The 18,969-nt window shown below is 41.3% G+C and overlaps 3 protein-coding genes across 3 annotated transcripts in view; 2 read left to right on the top strand and 1 right to left on the bottom strand.

The window, feature by feature from the left end:
* The first annotated feature begins 1,044 nt into the window (after nt 1–1,044).
* On the top strand, nt 1,045–3,023 carry wfdc2 (WAP four-disulfide core domain 2). Its single transcript, XM_080764070.1, has 4 exons — nt 1,045–1,180; nt 1,431–1,574; nt 1,841–1,978; nt 2,463–3,023. The coding sequence occupies exons 1-4, from the start codon at nt 1,081–1,083 to the stop codon at nt 2,594–2,596; spliced, it is 516 nt and encodes a 171-aa protein (XP_080620196.1). The 5' UTR covers nt 1,045–1,080; the 3' UTR covers nt 2,597–3,023.
* A 516-nt stretch (nt 3,024–3,539) lies between these two features.
* On the bottom strand, nt 3,540–15,662 carry pigt (phosphatidylinositol glycan anchor biosynthesis, class T). The gene is made up of 11 exons (XM_080764069.1): nt 15,208–15,662; nt 14,095–14,272; nt 13,451–13,578; nt 11,924–12,024; nt 10,707–10,881; nt 10,282–10,379; nt 9,124–9,280; nt 8,273–8,473; nt 6,672–6,837; nt 6,203–6,286; nt 3,540–5,973 (listed from the first exon to the last, which is right to left on the bottom strand). The coding sequence occupies exons 1-11, from the start codon at nt 15,608–15,610 to the stop codon at nt 5,724–5,726; spliced, it is 1,941 nt and encodes a 646-aa protein (XP_080620195.1). The 5' UTR covers nt 15,611–15,662; the 3' UTR covers nt 3,540–5,723.
* A 1,394-nt stretch (nt 15,663–17,056) lies between these two features.
* Nucleotides 17,057–18,969, top strand: part of phactr3a (phosphatase and actin regulator 3a) — a gene marked incomplete at its 5' end in the record, with an annotated part of 40,976 nt that continues 39,063 nt past the window's right edge. The window contains one exon of the mRNA XM_080762782.1: nt 17,057–17,165. Within this exon, the coding sequence (XP_080618908.1) occupies nt 17,057–17,165 (109 nt within the window). The remainder of the gene's footprint in view (nt 17,166–18,969) is intronic.

Genomic DNA, 18,969 nt, shown 5'->3' with positions numbered 1-18,969 from the left:
GTTGCACCACTCAGTTCACACGGTGTGATTTGTTTTAGAAAACACTATACTTGTGCACAAACTTTTATCTTTTTAACTATTTAATTTATAATCCCATGAACTCTACTATGAATTATAATGAAAAACAACAGGGCTTTATCTCCTTTTTAGAGACACATCTTCCTGCAATAAATATGCATTTTGCACAGAGGTGTCTTTCTAACAGCCCTATCAGTTTTCATTGGGCTGAAATGTGTGAAGGATGTGTACAACTCAGATACTGTACCACTTGAAGATAACACTAGATGGCAATATCGGGTGGGAAATAAAAGGGAATGCAACAAGATCCATACCTACAGTATATTGCATTTGTTTTGTATTGCTAACGCATTTTTTTTTGTGTGGAGGTCTCAACGTCAAGGCCTGATTTCATAAGCCCTTTATGGCAATTATTGACTACTGTCACTTGTAGATGGAATATGTGCTTTCTAAATCTAATTCCACCATTCCAACTTAATTATTGTCATTTGACCCTCCAGGCACTGGCCATTGTGTCAATAATGGTACAGTAACTACCAGTGGGCCTATGCAAATTAATTTGAAAATGAACCATTCCTCCATCATTAACTGCAGTATCGATTGAAATGCAAGTACAATGAGTGGTGTTTTTAATTTCTCTGAAATTATCCCTTTTACAAGAAGGTTTTCAGATACAATATGTTTTACTTTACTGGAGTCTTGAGAACTTTCCAAGCAGCTATCTGGGGATCCAGGATCCAGTATCAAATGAGTTTCATTACAAATAACATTTCACCTCAACCACTGACAAACAATAATTCCTGGTGTTACTAAATGGTTCCTGTGACTTCGATATCTTATTTGAGAGCATTTGCTTTCAAAATAGCATAGAAATAGAAATGGTAAACAACAGAATTACAGAAATGAAAAGCACATTTGCAGGGCATTTTCTGATCATAACCAACATGAATGCAACTTGACAGGCACAGGGACCCAGTATTTTGTGCATTGCACACACTGCATGCATGTTGTATTGGAGCATTTGTCCAAAGTAACATTCTTCAGTTGGAAGTAAAGCCTGCAATGGAGATGCATTCCTCTGCAGTTTGTGCATTGATTTTTGCATGTGGTTTTGCATGTTTGAGCATAGTTTTCACGGCAGAAGCTGTTGGCAATTCAACAGGTAAGTTTTGTTAGTAGCATAACTCCTAATGAAAATGAAAACTTAGCGAGTCTATTGTTTAAAATAAAAAACAGGAGAGCATAGTATTGCATAGTTCAAATATTTTAAATTCCAATTAAAGTGCTTTTGCAGCTTAACAATGTTCGACATTAATGTACAGTTGAACCATAGACTGTAGAGTTGAACATGATCCAAGTATAGCCTTGCTTGTTGTGCTGCTCAGCTCAATTTCTCTCTTTCTCTGTACCAGTGATTCTCCCCAAACCAGGTCATTGTCCTAGACGTCTGAATGTGATCCCATCAAAGAAGGGGTGTGAGTGTGATGAGGACTGTCCTGAGGACCACAAGTGCTGTACCTTTGACTGTGGAGCAGTCTGTGTGCCTCCTGCTTTCTGTAAGTTCAGGAAGAGCCTAATGCTTGCTGGTTCATCAGGTGTTTGACACCTCACAATCTCTGGGCCAGTGATACAAGTCAAGTCATAGAAGTTAAGCCCATAATAAGGGATGTCAAATGTGGCTCAACTTGGCTGTGATTTGAAGGGCAACAGAAATGGTTGCAATGATTCGGTCAAGCCATTTGGCCGAATCGTTGCGTGTGCTTCTTTTTCAAATGCACACGCTTATGTTGATTTTGGCCTTTCTGAACTCTTTCCCCTCAAGCAAAGCCTGGAGTGTGTCCTCGCAGAAACTGGGGCTCTGGGATGTGTGCTGAGTACTGCTCTGATGACAGTGACTGCCCCAGTGATGAGAAATGCTGCCACAATGGATGTGGACATCAGTGCATCGCACCATACAAAGGTTGGATTTGGGTCAAATTGACAGCAAGAATGTTGCATGTCTCTAATATCTACTGCAATGAGAGACCCTTTGTTTCTATGCAAAACAAATGTGCTGTTGGTTAACTAGAGAAATTACTATTGTCACTGATGGTCAGAAACCTTGTTGTACGTACAGTGTATGTCCAAAACTGTCACTTTTCAGGAAATGGAAAAGATAACCTGTGTTCCAATGGATTCAATGTTGCTTTTTAATTGTTAATACTTTTTGTTAATACTTTATAAAACCCACTGACAGACCTAACTACTTCCAACCTGGAGTCCCTATTTTTGGCTTATAGTTATATGTGATCTGTTTTCTTACGACCACGTTTAAAGAGCATTCATTCATGAGGCAACATAAAATTATGAAATATGGATGTACAAGGTTTCTGACCAACAGTGACGCAAAAATGCAAACATCTTTAGATCTTGTAACAGACACTGTGCCTCTTGCTTGTCTGTAGTGAAGCGAGGTAAGTGTGCACAACCCCAGGGGACGCCCATGTGTGCCGAGTACTGCTACCATGACGGTCAGTGTCCCGGGGAACAGAAGTGCTGCCGGACAACCTGTGGCCATGCCTGCAGCGAGCCTTGCTGATTGGACAACCATCACTGACCGACATAGATCTGCCATATTCTGTCCTCCACTGATCAGAAGTGAGCACTTGTGTTGGTTGCATTTATGGAGGATAGGACAAGTGGGGAACAAAGACACATCATTCATGGAGGATAGGACAAGTGGGGAACAAAGACACATCATTTATGGAGGATAGGACAAGTGGGGAACAAAGACACATCATTTATGGAGGATAGGACAAGTGGGGAACAAAGACACATCACATATCTTACCAACATTTCAACACAACACTTAAAAAGTCCAATGGGTAAGAGTGACAGCTTCATCTTGAACATTGATTGGAAATGTACTGTGTGCAGTTTTGGTACTGGGCTTTTTTTTTACATTTCCAATCCTGTTTGTATGCTTCAAGTAATAAAATTGCTAATAAAAGTTTGTAGGACATATAGATACTTCGTTGTGTGTTTATGACCATGTTGGTAACAGGTTTTCAGTTTCACAGCTGCCTCTTATATGGACATTTTCGGAGCAGGAGCTTTGCTGCAAAAACAAATGATGAAATGGGCCAAGAATGCCAAGTGCAAATTGGAACCAAACCAGGCTGTTTTAAGATGCCAAGAAATTGTTCTGTCCTCAAGTTTCAACATTTCCTCACATCTATAAATGTCCTCTAATTGAAGGACAAAATAATACAAAATTATAGAGCTATTCACAATAGCTTGCATTCATTTGCAGTGACCATTTGAATAAGTAAAGAAAAACATACATACATGCCATTTTTATTCTGTTATGAATTGCGGGTGTCATCCATTGTCTATCTAAAGCCAAATAAATGCCGTTATGATTTCCGTCTGGGCATACCTACTTGTCTGTAGCGAAAACATAGTTTGCAGCTAACCAGACGTGATCTAGGTTAAACGTTGATGTGGAATGCAGAGGTCCCCCCCCCCAAAACTCTTTTTTCCCTGTTCCACGGTGTGCAAGAGGAGAATTTGCCGACTAGCCAAAGACAGAGACTTCTGTGTCTGTCCCATCTAGGTCTGCCAGAAGTGGGGCTAAGTAATATTTACATTAAGAAGTGCACACTCAGGGACAAGTAATACAGCTTTCAACCCTTCTGCATTTCAGAAACAGTACAGGGACATATTATTATTTTGTTCGTTCATGTTATCCATTTAATGCCCAAACATGAGCCAATACTTTATTTTGAACTTCTAAACTGATTAGAATGTTTGGGATATTTAGCAATCCTGGCTTTGCCCCTGTGTTTGTCAACTACGACCTTATGGTCTCCGATACAATATATGGGGGAAAAAAGTCAAATTCTAAAACAAAACTACAATCAATTTAGATGTGTCTGTTTATTTAAAAAAAAGAAATAACAGTTTATTGAAAATACAATAATACCCCAGGCTCCCCACATCTCTTAACACATTATCAGAGTGGTTAATAATTTAAGAGAAACTAAAACTAAGTTTGATGGAGTTTTGGTTAACAGAATAAGAATACATGAACATTTTCACACACTGCTTATGCATTTATAACAGTAGAGCTGGGTGAGAGAGAAGTGGCCACAGCACATGCTGAAACTGCACCAACCTGACCAATGAGCAAATCAGTAAACAACTAGATGCAAGCAAAACAATGAAAGGCATTTGGTCAAGGAGACATTCTGCCAATGGCCACATTCAACATTCAATCATGCATTCATTAAATAGGCTCAAGTGTGAAACATGTTTTAATAAGCTCGTGGTTAATTAGAAGCCTTTTTATGCACTAGGCATATTTGACAAAGCAATTCCAAACCCCACAAATACCTCCAATAATGCACATGTTGCTGAGTTGTATGCTCTTTTCAAACCATAGAGTATTTAGCAATACATTCCTCTCTTATATGGTATTTTATTCTTATATACTGTAGTACCGGCAACTTTGCAGAAGCCTTTTCCGACATTTAACATTTGTCATGGACCATTGTACAGTGACGCTATAATTCCCTTGAGGTCACACTTTATAGTGTGATTATGAAAAGGTCCTCCTGGCTATCCTGTAACACAGCTTAAAAGTCAAATATGTTCCAAGCCCTTGCTGTCTACGATTTGGGACAACCTGCCTACAGCGCTTAAAGCACAAGGACACTTGTATGGTCAGGATGTGCACAATGTGCCGTTACCCATACCATGTCATGATGTTAACCAACTGGTGAGATACAGTATAGGCATATCGCTCCTTTGCACCGTTGATTAGAAATTCACCATAAAATAGTATCCTCATTGACTTACTGTACATTGTACAGTATGTCACTCTTTTAGCATGTAGTTATGTATTCAAGATGTAGAAAAGATAACTAAATTATCGAAACCTATACCAAAGTATCCTTGTGTTTTAAGCTGCATCAGATTTCATTTTCAATGACTAAAATTTCATGTAAATTCCTGAAACCTTATTGGCTTAATTATTGTTCTGGTTTCTTGCCGTTTCAATTACCCAAAGTGCTTTACAAATAAACCATATATAATTAAGTTTTTTTTTTTTTTTTATTATATATTGTTTATAAAACATGATTTGTTTAATTATTACTACCACCACCAATAACCAGCAAAGAAATGGCATCAAGGAAATTATGGCTATAGTAGTAGTGTTATGGCTTCAAAAGCAGATGCTGAACAATATCGATGACACACAAACAAAAAAATAAATAAAGAAAACCAGCATTGAGGTTTAGTGTTCTTCTAATATCACCTAGCCTGGGTTGAAATTTGTATTGTCATGGAGTGGCAATACAAATTTCACGGAACGCAGCGAATCAGGCTGAAACTAAGGCTAAATATCGCCCCCATTGCAACACAGAACAAAGCTTTGTGTCCATCAGCAGAGCCCTTATCCTCCAGCCCTCATAATCAGCAGTATCAATACTTCATCCCTACTGAGAGGCAGGGAAAATGTGCTAAATCCATTTCCATCCAGTTCAAAATATTGTTTTCCGTGTATTCTTTTAAAAAGAAAACAGAAAGTTCAGGTTTAAAAGTTTTTTTCTTAAAAACTTCCCAGTGCACGAAACAGTTCTTCCCTGAATGTTCGAATCGACCAAGTGCATTAGCCAAAAATAGCTCACCTCCTTAGAAAAAATGGGGGTCGGGGTGTTTTTTCAGATTGGTGGTACGCCCCTCATCCTGCGGATGAAGTTGGCTATTCGCTTGGCTAGACCCGGACTGGGCTCCTCGACCTGGAAGGTACGAGTGAGCAGGTTGTAAAGGGAGCCGTATCCCACGGCCACCACAGTGCAGGTGAGGCAGATAACGTTGTAAGGCATGCTAAAGTCTGGAGTGGGGAGGTTCACCAACAGAGGCTCCGTGTAGACACGCATGAAGTAGCTGGACTCTTCTTTACACGGGAAACTGTCAAACAAAGGAACACAATGGAGGAGAAGCAGAGTGAGGGAGCAGCTAGGGTTCAACAAGCTGTTGAGACATTCTCCATAGTGAATCACACATATCACACATAGATAAGACAACGGTGGTTAAGTAACTAGGTACATTTAAGTACAATTCTGAGATATTTTAATCACACAACATTTGGAATGTGTAGACAGCAACAACGGCGTCAACAATGAACAGCTATACTTACAAGCTGCTGAAGAGCGGGCGTTCCTGAGTGGCGTTTGTATCCATAGCAACAACGCTGGGCACAAGAGCGCTGACGACAGAGGACCTGAGAGAGACATGGACAGCTTTCAGTCACTTCTTCTACTTTCTTCAATCAGGCCTGATGAATAAGTCCATTATTCTTGTCATTTTAAAATGGCACATAAAATGTCTACCTCTTAAACATGGGACAGTCAGATTTAAAGACTCAATGTATGTCATTGTGTTTCCATTTCATGTCTAAAGCTGTTCAAAACTATTCAGTTGGCCCAAATGCATAACAAACAGGTCAGGCCGAAACATATTTCCACCCATGTCAATAGACAATGTATTAGCCCAAATGTATCCATGGCATGGCACACAATAAACAAAAGTTAATCCATTTTCACATTTTTAGCAGAACAGCTGGCCAAAATATATACATACAGTATATGTAAAATGTAAATACACACCCGACATAGAATCCGTGGTTGGGGTCAGGGGTGTATTCAGTCCATTTCAGCAGAGCCCTTTCAAACTCCACAGTGACCTCGGTGACAGAGTTAGGAGGCAGCTGGATCAGCATCTCCAGGAGATGTGGTCTCAGACGGTCCTTAGACGGCTGGTAATGGATGTAGCCTAGTATACAATTTGATGTTTATTTTATACTACGTTAGGCAGAAAAAGCGCCCTACATACTGCCACGCCAAACGACCATCCATCTCATAGTCATCATGGATATTGTTGTTATACCATCATCATTATTAATTTTAAAATGGATTAACCGAAGAGAGAGACTGCAAAAATGACATGGGGCCGTATTTGTCAGTGCTAAACCCCTTATCCCTAACATTCTTTGCCGTTTTTACTATTTTGAAAAACATTTTTGAATAGTTCAAATAGCCGATCTACAAGCTCACAACGTGTTATAAGGAGTTCAGCAGTGACCAAAATATGGCCCAAGGTGTTTCACTATTGGCAAAGGAAAACGAAGCTTTAAACTGAAAACACGGTTCATGTACTCCTCCTTGTGGTAAAAATTGGCAGGTGCATACAAATAGCTAGATGTACATCACGAATAAACAAAACCTACACTAAGAGAAAATGCAGGCTTGCTTGTGCATGTAAAATATATCATTCATTTCATTTCCAAAAATATACACCCCTCATCATACACATTATTTGTGTGCGTGTGTGTATAGAAAATCCTCTGCTAATTTATCCATTTGTAACTACAAAGTATCCATTTTTGTTATCCATGACAATCTTTTTGTGTCTGAAATCAATGTGTATTATTGTGCTTAAATATTGCATATTGTGTACACATTCTGTACCTGTTGTATTTTTGTATTTGTGTATATTTAAACCCGTCATGTTTATTATTATTATTGTGACATTGGAAACTGGTTAATTGGTTTGGGCTTAGGTGGCATTAGTCACCACCCATCGTTAGAGCCAATCAGTTGTACCCCTTCCTGTATATAGGTACACACCCATTCCCTGTCACATTATTCCTGAAGAAGATCCCAAGGGATCGAAACGTTGAGTCAAATAAACCAGTGGAGCTGAGTTTTTCATACCAGTGTTGCAGACTCTATTTCTCCTCTTGTACTGCCTTTTGTCTAGCACCTGGGCTAGAGTGGAGGTGCATGCTCTATTTCCTTAACTACAAAGTAACCTCACAGGTCCATTTGGTTACATTTGCAAAAATCTCTTAGGGTTAGAAGTGAACCCATTAATCCCCTTTTTGTAACTATACCTTTCAGGACTGGAACCCCTTTTGAGGTAGTTGCTGCCATGTACAGTATATAGCAACATCCATATTTTGTCGTTTTTGAATACATATTTGAAGGTTTTCAGAAAACTGAGATCAGGATTTTTAGAATCGGCCTGTCCAAAATAGGTTCAAACGGGATATTTCACTGTGTATTTGAGTATCTGATGAATTGAAAAAAGTGGAGCTTGTTGCTTTCATTTGAAATGTACCCATTCTGCATACTGTGAAATAAAAACGTCAATCAATCAATCAATCAATCATGTTTGTGCGACAGAATAATCGTGGAGGAACACTCACTGGGCTTGTTGTCTTTGCCCTTGCTGGTGACGGTCAGCGTGTGGATGTAGAGGCGGAGGTACCAGGGCACGCTGTCCAGCAGTAGCACCGGGAAGGCCCTGTAAGGGTGGTGGTTGTACATCAGTGTGTGGATCTCTCCTGTCTGCAGCCCGTAGCCGGCCACATAGCGCTCAGCATGGAGGAGGGGCCGCAGCATGTCAGCTGCACGCGGGGAGCAGACGAGAGACATTCAACATTCAAATGGTTGCATATATACACGGGATGAGCACACGTAAGGAGCAAGAACAACAATAACAAAGAAATACTAAATAATAGCAAAAATAGTGAAGAAAAATGGCAAAGTAGGTAAATTTGTGCAGTGTGTGTACAAATATCTATTGTACATGAATATTTCTTAAATTACTTTTTTTAATTAAAGTTTCATTTTTTCACAGATTTTATGGTCATATTTCACCAGGATCCTGGATGGCTTGATTCTAGGCTTAAAATAATATAAATATGTTTGTGAATTTCTATGGGAAAAATGAATGGGCGCATTTTCAATGGAACCAGAAAACCACGGCCACTGCAATGCCCTATAGGCATGCTAAAGGATAAGATGGAAGAATGTTGATGTTTTACGTTATAGTAGTCTTATATTTATTTGCTGCTTCCCAAAGAACCTTGTGAATTTTGAAACTACTGTACAGTTCTCAGAAGCATATTGTTACAAATTAGGTTAGCTGGATGGACATTTTCTATCCAGGCCTACAGTATGTGAAAAAAATAGGCTACACAGAACTCTAAAGTCATTGAAATATTGTATTTCATTTTCAAATAAACACGCCATGCTCTGGCATAATGTTGCTCACCATCAGTGAATTTCCAACGCAGCAGCATGTTGAGTGAGCGCAGGGAGCCAAAGGTGCTGGCCTGGGTCAGGTCGTAGACAGCATAGGTCCTCCTGTCACCCAGCACTACAGCCTGGCTCAGCAGGGGAGTGGCCGGGGTCAGGTCAAACTGCTCCCCCTGCAGCCCATACACAGCATTACGATTAAAGAACATGTGGCGGCACATGCTGCAGAAGTGGTCAAGTGGAGTAGAGTGACCGGATTGAAAACTACAAGGTTCCCAGTTCTAACCCGGGCTCACCCAGAGTTAGTGTCGAAGTGTCCTTGAGCAAGACTCTGTCTGAACCCCTAATTGCTCCCGATGTGCAGGTTGGTGCCTTGCATGGTTTCCTCTGGCATCGGTGTGTGAATGTAATGCACAATCTCTGTAAAGCGCCTTGGATAAAGGCGCTATAAATGCACCATTTACCATGTTCATACCAAAGCTCTCGCAGATGGTTGTGATTCTAATTGTCAGATATCCATTATATATAACGTAATGCATTTCTGTTCTTTTGGACAGCCATGTACTGTAGTAATGGGAATGTGTTTTATTTGTACCCATACCTGTGTATTGTACAATGACAATAAAGTGAAACTACAATGGCAAATGATACATAGTCTCAAATCCATCGCAGATTGAGTACTTGGTTTGATGGTTTGGTTTTGAGGAAATATAATGAATTACTTATCCAGAGTCAGACAAATTCATGGAAGCCTTTTTGATGTCTCCACAGTCACACAGTTAGGCCTGGTGAACAGTGAGGATAGTCTAGATTAGAATAAGACTTTATATGTACTTTTGTTTTGCTTGTACAACTTTTTCAATCATGAGCTTCTGAGCAGAGCTGTAACTTGTTTCCATAGTCATTCCAGAATACGTTCACTATTCAACGTACCTTCAAAAAAGGTATATGTGAGTTTGTCCGACTCTGTGTAAATAGGAAAAGTAATACAACTCCCCAAAAACTCAAATATCGCTTTAACTAAGTACCAAGTACGTATATTAATACAATTTCCACCATTACCCTGAAGTTTGTGAAGGAGTGAAATCAGGTTTGGGTGAAAATAGGATACAGTACAGAGCCATTCACACTGAGACGATGACAGCACAATAGGAGGAGTTCATTCACCACTAACCTGTGGGTTGTCAGTGATGTCGATGTAGACTTTACTGGAGGAGGCCAGTGGGCAGGCCTCAGTCAAGGTCCGAGAGAACATCTTGAACAGAGACCATTCTGAGAAAACGGACAGACATACATTTTAAATCAAAGTAGTAAAATGTGCGTATAAATTAACCCACACTTCAAATACAACTGTCCCGAACCAATACTGCTGAATGTGGACAGGGCAATACTACTAGTGGTGGGTTCAATTAATCGAAATGGCAATATATCGATATATACTCCAGACGATATGTGAGTCGATGCAGAGGCTGATAAATCTTTTGTGTGATGCCGTTTTGACATAACACATGGTGTAGGTGTAACGCACAATAAAGCCACGAGCTGGTGGTTTATTGAAAGATGACATCAGAAGAGTTCTCCCACTGCCTTCTCTCTCACCTCGCTTGCCCTGTCCTGAGGTGTGCAGATCGAAGACCACGTTCAGTGTCTGCCGGAGCTCCCAGGACGTGGTTTTGCACTGCCAGTCCTGACATACAGGTCTGATGTGCACGGCTTGGGAGTGGAAGCTACTATGGAAGAGTTTCTCTGACTTCATCAGGACAGACAGACCAGCCTGGATGAGGGAGAATAATGATAATTTTTAATAGATGGTTTGAACGTCATGTGGGACTGATGGCTTTAAAGACTTTGACAGGCTTCTGTTCACCAAGATGTTTTTTTTCTTCCCGAGTGCGTGCATGCAGCATACATTTGCATACAGCAGAAGCTGATCATTATTCTACGCTAAACAATGCACATTTGCCGTTTATATCTGACCGCCGAGAGTTTAAAATGGATAGAACGCGATGCTCATCGCTGTAGAATCCCTCAAGTGCTCCCACGTTTTAGAGAAGATCTCCTTGCAATTTAAACAAGGAAAAGTACCTGCCCACCACCGTGGAGAAAGTAACTCTTTAGTACACTGAAAACACATTTAAATCTACCAATTTCATCCAATTAGGAAAGAACAGGATAATAAATGGAAATTGAAAGTGATGGGGGTGGGTGATTGGAATTAGGGTCTTGTTTCACAGGTAAAGCTTTTTATGCGATTCTGTTGAGTTGCTAGTCTTGCTTGCTGCCCCGATTCCTGAATAAACCGCTCAGTAATCTGAATGGTGTGTGTCCCTTGTGTAAAAGTCTGAATAGTGAATACTGTAACATAGTTGTGATTGATTCTGCCAAATAGGCTGCTTAGGGTTTTAGTCACTTATTTAGATGTTATCCTTAAACTGTTAGTTGTGGAAGGATAGAACATTATGGTTTCTGCACATTAACAGTAACATAAACAATGTGACATTTCTTTCTGTCAAAATGTGAGGCACTGCTGCAGCAGAATGTTGTATCTTGTGTTGAAAAAATGCAGGGCAAGTAAAAAATAAAGCACCTTTTAATTGTCTGTAGGCTCCCCCGTTACCCTTGATTAGATCACGGGTAACACAGGGGAGCAAAGGCTCAGTTCTGGGATTTTTAAATAATCACGGGTGACAGGTCTGTACCTAGTTCTCATTATTAACAGGTGGGATGGTTGCAGGTTTGCAAAATTGGACCCATGCAGGACTCTAATTGTAACAGTATAAGTTTTAAGCTGATTGGATGACACCCACAACACCTACCTTTGAGCCACATGGCAAGAGTTTCTTCCAAGGAGTCAGATTTTCAGTGCAGACGATCTCACGTGGCAGGGTGGCATAGCGAAGGAAGCGGTGATCTGTGACTTAATGGAAAACCCCACAAAATATATGAACATCTGTACTGTCTAAACATCATGCGATGTGTGCTTTGCAAAGGCTACAGCAGAGAGCTTTCTATACCCTTGATATTTTTTAATTAATGATGTTTATATTAAAAGCATATTTTATCTGTATGGGTAAAAGCACTTTACATACAATAGACGTTTTCACATGCTCAGTGTTGCTCACGTGTGCATGCATGTGTGTACACAACTACACATGCATGTGTTAAAGGTAGTGTAGACAAGTTTCCAGCCAAGATTTAAAATATATATGAATGTATTTTGTTGGCCTTTTTTCCCCTCTATCTTTCCCTTTATTATGATGCTGAGGTGTTCTCCTGCAACAGCACAGTCTCCCTTTGGCCCCCTCTGGCTGAATGCACTGTTTATATCCACTACAGTTTACTACCCGGGACGTCAAAGGGGATTTAAACTTTTAGCCAATTGCAGCGCGAGGCTGTGACTGTGTGTTCGACCCAGCAGTATTATAATGAAAACGCAATGCGATTTCATTGCAAGTATAATATTATCCCCATATCTTAGTTTCACCATTGTTCATGTGAAATAGTATGTTTATGATGTAATATAATATGTAAGCCTGTTGAAATTATGAGAATCGCTATGTATAGCGCATGGTTGGGTGGTCCGGCCGGCTTGAAGCTTGCATTCAACCCGTGCTCGCCAACGGTGACAAGCCGTCGCTGATCATCATAGCGATTTTTCTTCATTGCAATGAATAACCGTGGACAAAGTAGTTCACATGAACGATGCTGTAGTGGCTGGGGCATTTGAGGGGCAATATATTTTATATGCACGATTACAAATGAAAGATAATTGAATTGAGAGCCAGTGAGTCTGCTCCACTACTTCCTACTTCCTCATTTGCGGGACTCGTCGTGTCAGTCTTGTGATATTGTGATTACGCTACAGTTACCCTTAAAAAAACATGTCAACTCAATGTCATTGTTGTAACTATGATATCGATAGAAATTCATACTTTTTTAATGTCATATTTAGCCATACGAGCGCAATATCCATAGCGTCCCTCCCAGCAGCAACAACAACCCCATAGCCTGAAGTGACCTGGCTCAGCCAATAGAATGACGGGGGGAGGGGGTGGAGCTAGATTTTTTTTTGTTTGGAAACACTCAATCAATTATGTGTACAAACACTGGAAACTTGTCTACAATACCTTTAAGGAGAGGTGTACGGGGGGACTGGTTTAGGGAAATGGATGGAGGTTTTGAAATGTTTCAGATGTACATGTTCCCGAGTTCCAGAGCGCGGCACAGCTGCGGCTTACCGCTCCAAGAGATGGATCAAATGTGGAGAACAAATCTCGCATACAGCAATGTATGTGACAAATAGTAGAACTTTAACATTTAACCTATATGGCCTTGGAACTTACCATTGCCTACACCTAGTGGTTTGAAGGAGGCGCTAGGCTGAACGGTGTTAGTGGAGTCGATGAAGTTGAGTGAGGCACAGAAGATCCCTGAGAGAACATTGGTCAGCTCCTTCCATGCACCATCCACACTACAGGTAAGAACGATACAATGTTCCGAAAATAAATAGACATGATGCATCAACATCTTTGACAAGACAATATCAGCTGGCGAAATTAAAGTAAACGAACGGCTTCCCGGGTTCTGGGGGAAACTGCTTTGGAAAACTGTCTATAGTAATGGAAATCGACCCAAGCCTAGTACAGAGCCCTGGTGGATCCCAGTCAGCTAAGTGTATAGGGTTGTAACAGACAGTACGTTTTAACAGCGGGCGACAGCCAGACATATTTTCCGTTATGTGCATTATTTGTCAATGGGACTGGCAACTACTGCCGATAGCTGGCGATAGCAGGCGAACAGGCGATGGTCGAAAAGTGGGTGGAGGAACGTCGGCCGAAAAGATGAAAATAACTCATCTTTTGGGTGACGTCGTCCAGTGGGCGAGAGCCAAGGAAATTCAAGTGTTGCTCGCCGTTGCTCTCCCACTGTTAAAACGCACTGTAAGTGGTTAATTGTTCTTTCTATGCATTCGATACACCAAACTCACTCAGTAACAGTGTCTTGGAACCAGACCCAGAGTTCAGCCCCAGGCGGGGAGGGGAGGAAGGGCTGCCCCCACTGCATAGTCCTCCAGTAGCCCTGGGTGAATGAGATGTGCAGCTCTCTAACTGAAAACTTGGAGATCACCTGGCCCAGCGACTTCGGGAACAAACGGTAGTGGGAGGCTGCAGGAAATAAAAATCAAAGACGATTGGATAACAGGGAATTCAGGGGTAAACATTCAGAAAAGCTGATGGTTGTGTGTGATTTGTGTAGCATAGCAGCCTGCAGGTAATAAACTCCTGAGTTCCAACCCAGGATAGTGTTCTACAACTGTATGCATAATCCCACAAACCCTTTTCTGGGGGTCATGTCAACAGGCAGACATTCAGCGTAAATAGCAGATCAGATCTACAAGCTCACAACACATTTTCACTCAACAGTAAACAAACAACTTACAGTATGAGTGTATAGTATACGGGTATCTGCATTTTTCCCTAAAGTTACAATTGATTAACTTTGAAGACAATTTGAATACCAAATTGGCCAAATTGTCAAATATTATGTAAGAAAGAGGCAACCATTGTGAAAATATCTGGCATTTTGAGTATAAAGCTAAAAAGTTGGGGACCCTGATCAACAAAGTATATAAGGTTTAAGTGCTTAAAAGGAACATGCATGCGTCCTGGACCTTGTTATAAATATTGTGTAATGGGATTTAAGCCATAGCCTGTAGTCCTAGGCTAGTCTTTCTTTAGCAATGTTTTTGTCTGAGATAGGAAAGGATGTGTGCACATGCACAACAATGTTTGCAGAGACTGTCTGTATAACAGCTGGCTTTCACTGAAAGGGTAATAGGCTATATTAGCCCTGAAACATGACTGCCATGATAATTAACTCTCGTATGAATACGAGAGTCATGAACCATGGCTAATGCTGCCCGAATAGAAAACCTAGCTGGCGCTGCAGCCAATAGTTCATGTATTTATACGTACTGCACAAAAGTAAAATAAATAGGTTGTAGTTAAGTAGTTCTGAGTCAAATATTGTCTTAGTATTTTTTATTTGAATGAACAGTAGTAAGGTTTACTGTATGGCTATAGCAGCTATAGCTATTCACCTTTGTTGCCTCCCATGAAGTCTGTGTCCCACAGTGTGCGGAACTGGAAGCTGGCATAAACATCTCCCGAATGAAGGGGCCTTATAACCAATTCTTCCTGAAAGTCATCTTTAGTCGGCAGTGCAACGAATGGCATGTTGTGAGTGACTTCAGGTTCAGAAGAAGTGGCCTTGTTGTTGTCGCTTGGAGCATCATCATCTTCGGGAGTCGCTTCCTCGTCAACCGCCGGCTCGGTCGCTTGTATCCATTCGGCAGTCGGCTGGCTTGTTGTTTCGGAGGCTACTGCAGGCGTCTCGTCTGCGATATTCTGTATTTCTGGGTTTTTATTATTATTCTCCACGACGCTGTCAGTCTCGCTAATAACGGGGCTCGTGTCTTGAATGTCTGCTGCGACAATGAGCATTGATAAATGACAAACAATGAACAGTAGAGCCGGGAAGCTGCACCTGTACGCAGCCATTTTTAACTGAATAAATAAAATAATGACTGACTTCCTTATTGAAACGTCATACGTTCAGTCAACCAATGGGCTGCTTCTTACGTACGGAGACAGCGTTGGTTGTACTCTCAGAGTACTACGCATAGGGGGGGTACTACGGTGTGAATATGACTGGACTAAATAAAAAGTGTGTATATTGTATATTATATATATATATATATATATATATATATATATATATATATATACCGGTATATAAAATTACAAAACAATATGTAACACCGCATCACCAGTATAGAATAATAATTATTATAATAATAATTAATTATGTGTATTTTCACTTTATCTTCTTATTCATTAGGTGCTAATTGGTACTTGGTATTGGTAATTATTGCTATAATGTGCCTAATCTGCCTATCTACGACATAAAATTATATCTAACCAATTTTATGTGGTAGATACTATGGCAATATATATGGCATATGCTGAATAAGAAGATAATTAAGTGTAAATACACATAATGAATTATTCTAATAATAGTATTATTATTCTATGCTGCAGGTGATGCGGTGTTACATGTTGTTTACCATACATAATCATATAATATAGGCCTAATATGTGTGTGGTAGTAATACACACACACGCACGCACACACACACACACACACACACACACACACACACACACACACACACACACACACACACACACACACACTCGCTGAATATACAGTAGGCTAGACACGGTGACACGCCTATAAATGGATGGCCCTAATGTAATGGTGCATAGGTCTAAATTAATTAACCATAGACTATCCAATCTGGCATTTCAGATTGTCAGAGCTACTAATACCCACAGTATCCTATAGGTGGGCTGTCAATTTGACGACCTAATAGATGATAGACAGTCTCCCTCTGTGCAATATTGGAGTCCTTTTAACACTGGACGCATCCTGTACTGGAGTACTGCTGTGATCCACAATTACACACACACACACACACACACACACACACACACACACACACACACACACACACACATGGGACATCATATGGGTCCAGCGCGCTATAGTTTGTGTATCAGTGGCTGTTCGTTGGGCATGTTGTTGGACGGACCCCGACGGGCATCACCAGGGGCACACACACATCACCCCTCCCTCCCGCATCCATCCACACATTCAGCGAGCGCGCGCGCGCGCACACACACACATACACGCACCGAAACCTACTAGGAATTTCAGCAGCTTCAACCATGGCTCCCTGGTAGATGATGCTCCAAGCGGCTGTTGTCAGGTCGAATTAAATCAGCACTTATTGCTCGCTGCTTCCTTCCTTCTGACCCTGTTTGCCTCTGCTAAAGGTTTTCAATATTTGATTCAGAATTCCTCTGCTGCTCTCCTCCTCCATCCCCATGGCTACATCAGATGGAATAGAGCCGGGCTGTACTCTGCAACGAGGCAGATCTCAAAGTGACCCGAACATACTCACCGAGTCTGGCATCGATTTAGTGCACACCACAGGTAAAAGCGAAATATTTATCTTCCGGATATTTTGAGATGCTGCTGCTATGCAATGTTTCATTGTAGCTTGTTTTGTTTGGCGATGCATCGCTGTTACCAAAAGGCATCCTTCGCTGCCAAATGGTTTGGATCAGACAGTCACCAATGGATAATCGGCGCATATGCTTCACAGTTCACACCGTTTGAAGGAAAATAGCCTAGCTTGCATGCATGAGAGATTGAAATACGGAGACGCAAATTGAAAAGTATTGTAGCCCATCTGTTTCATTATGAATATGAACATGTGCATGCCCCTCCAAAATTGAGCGTTAAATGAGACGCCTGTGTGTGTAGCCCATTGGGTTGTTATGGCTGCAAGTCCCGTTTTATAATCGGCATTTAGGCCGTATACTTATGTACCGGATTGTAGTCATTGTACGATTCCCCCATATTTGTACCATGTGGCGTGGTCCATCATTCTCAGCTAGGGTTAATGTCTAGACGTTCGCTACCTGGTGGTCTGTTATCGTTATCTGGGTACACGCAGTGTCACGCACAGGTTGCACAGCCTGCCAGACTTCATAATTCAGGAGATTTCGGTTTTTACTCTTTCTTGCCCTCGCGTATCTCGTCATCATCCTATTTGCCTTGCATGGTCACTGCGCATTGACAGCCGAAGAGAGCACAGTGCTATGATCAATGTCCCTGCCTTCCACGTGATGTAGGCTATAGGTGCAAAGACCTCCAATTCCATGCAACCACGCACACATACATGGAATCGATTCAGCATAGCATGGACGGGGCTAGGCAATAGTAGGCATGGAACATGCAGGTGTGCTGTCCAACACAAGTCCTTGTTTACAGTAGCCTACTGTATGTCTCACTGGTCCACGTGTCATCCATAAAGACAAATAATTAATTAAACATGTTTTGGTCTAATAACATAATTAATTAGTTTCTCACCCAAATCACTGTCCATTATAATAGGTAGTTAGTTATTTTGTTAATAATAATAAGCACTATGTCAGCCTGCCCTGTACTACTTGCTCAAACTGTGTGGGTTACATACACTTGTAAAGTTGTAGACACTTGCTTAAGAGAGTGAATGATTAAGAAACAGAAAAAAAAATGTTATTCTTTTCCCTATCGTTCTCTAACCGAGCCTTTATGTATTTTCCCCATCTTTGAAATAACACCTGTGTGCACTCATCAACTGTACCACATTCCTAATGTTGGGCCCTTGCTGTTCTTAAGCCTCCTATGGCTGATTTAATTCGCAAGTGTCTGGATGTGATAATGTCACACTGAGCCGCTGTCACGCCTGATTAAACAACACAGGAACCCTGACAGGACTGGCCACACGTCCCCATTTATGGACGCCGAACCCATCCGGGAGACACGAGTCATCGAAAAGCAACATGTCACACTCTTGATTGTGCCCTCTATCAGCACCTAGGACCATCAATATACCATCTACCACACATGCAAATATACCACTATGGCTTCATAATGACAGACACTGTAAATACAGTTGTCATTGACAAGGACAGTGTCAGTGTCTGGTGACCCAAAGTACACATTGTCCACCCCCTTCTGTATGGATCATCACTGCTTGTGTCTGGGCTGGGGTGCTAGTCTTTGCCAAAGGATTACTAAGCCTTCCCCCCCCCCCCCCCCCCTCCCTTCAGCACAGTGGCCTTTACAGCTGCACTGGCTGACACTGTATTCATCCACTTACTCAACACTGGTGTGAGGAGTCAATAGGAACACAAATACACGGCAGGGGGAACTATTGCCGTGTACCTGGCCTGCATTTTATCTTGTT

Source organism: Protomyctophum bolini (assembly GCF_963924005.1).
Source record: "Protomyctophum bolini genome assembly, chromosome: 5".
NCBI classification, from domain to species: domain Eukaryota; kingdom Metazoa; phylum Chordata; class Actinopteri; order Myctophiformes; family Myctophidae; genus Protomyctophum; species Protomyctophum bolini.
Note: the sequence above shows the minus strand (reverse complement) of the source record. Positions and strands in the feature narration are given on the sequence as shown.

What these genes read in the sequence shown, in the direction of transcription:
- wfdc2 (XM_080764070.1), top strand. Translation starts at nt 1,081, where the DNA reads ATGGAGATGCATTCCTCTGCAGTTTGTGCATTGATTTTTGCATGTGGT. An exon ending in AGCTGTTGGCAATTCAACAG is followed by an intron (nt 1,181 to 1,430) that starts GTAAGTTTTGTT and finishes TCTCTGTACCAG; the next exon opens with TGATTCTCCCCAAACCAGGT. An exon ending in CTGTGTGCCTCCTGCTTTCT is followed by an intron (nt 1,575 to 1,840) that starts GTAAGTTCAGGA and finishes TTTCCCCTCAAG; the next exon opens with CAAAGCCTGGAGTGTGTCCT.
- pigt (XM_080764069.1), bottom strand. Translation starts at nt 15,610, where the DNA reads ATGCTCATTGTCGCAGCAGACATTCAAGACACGAGCCCCGTTATTAGC. An exon ending in CTTCATGGGAGGCAACAAAG is followed by an intron (nt 14,273 to 15,207) that starts GTGAATAGCTAT and finishes TATTTCCTGCAG; the next exon opens with CCTCCCACTACCGTTTGTTC. An exon ending in TCTTGCCATGTGGCTCAAAG is followed by an intron (nt 10,882 to 11,923) that starts GTAGGTGTTGTG and finishes TCCCTCATCCAG; the next exon opens with GCTGGTCTGTCTGTCCTGAT.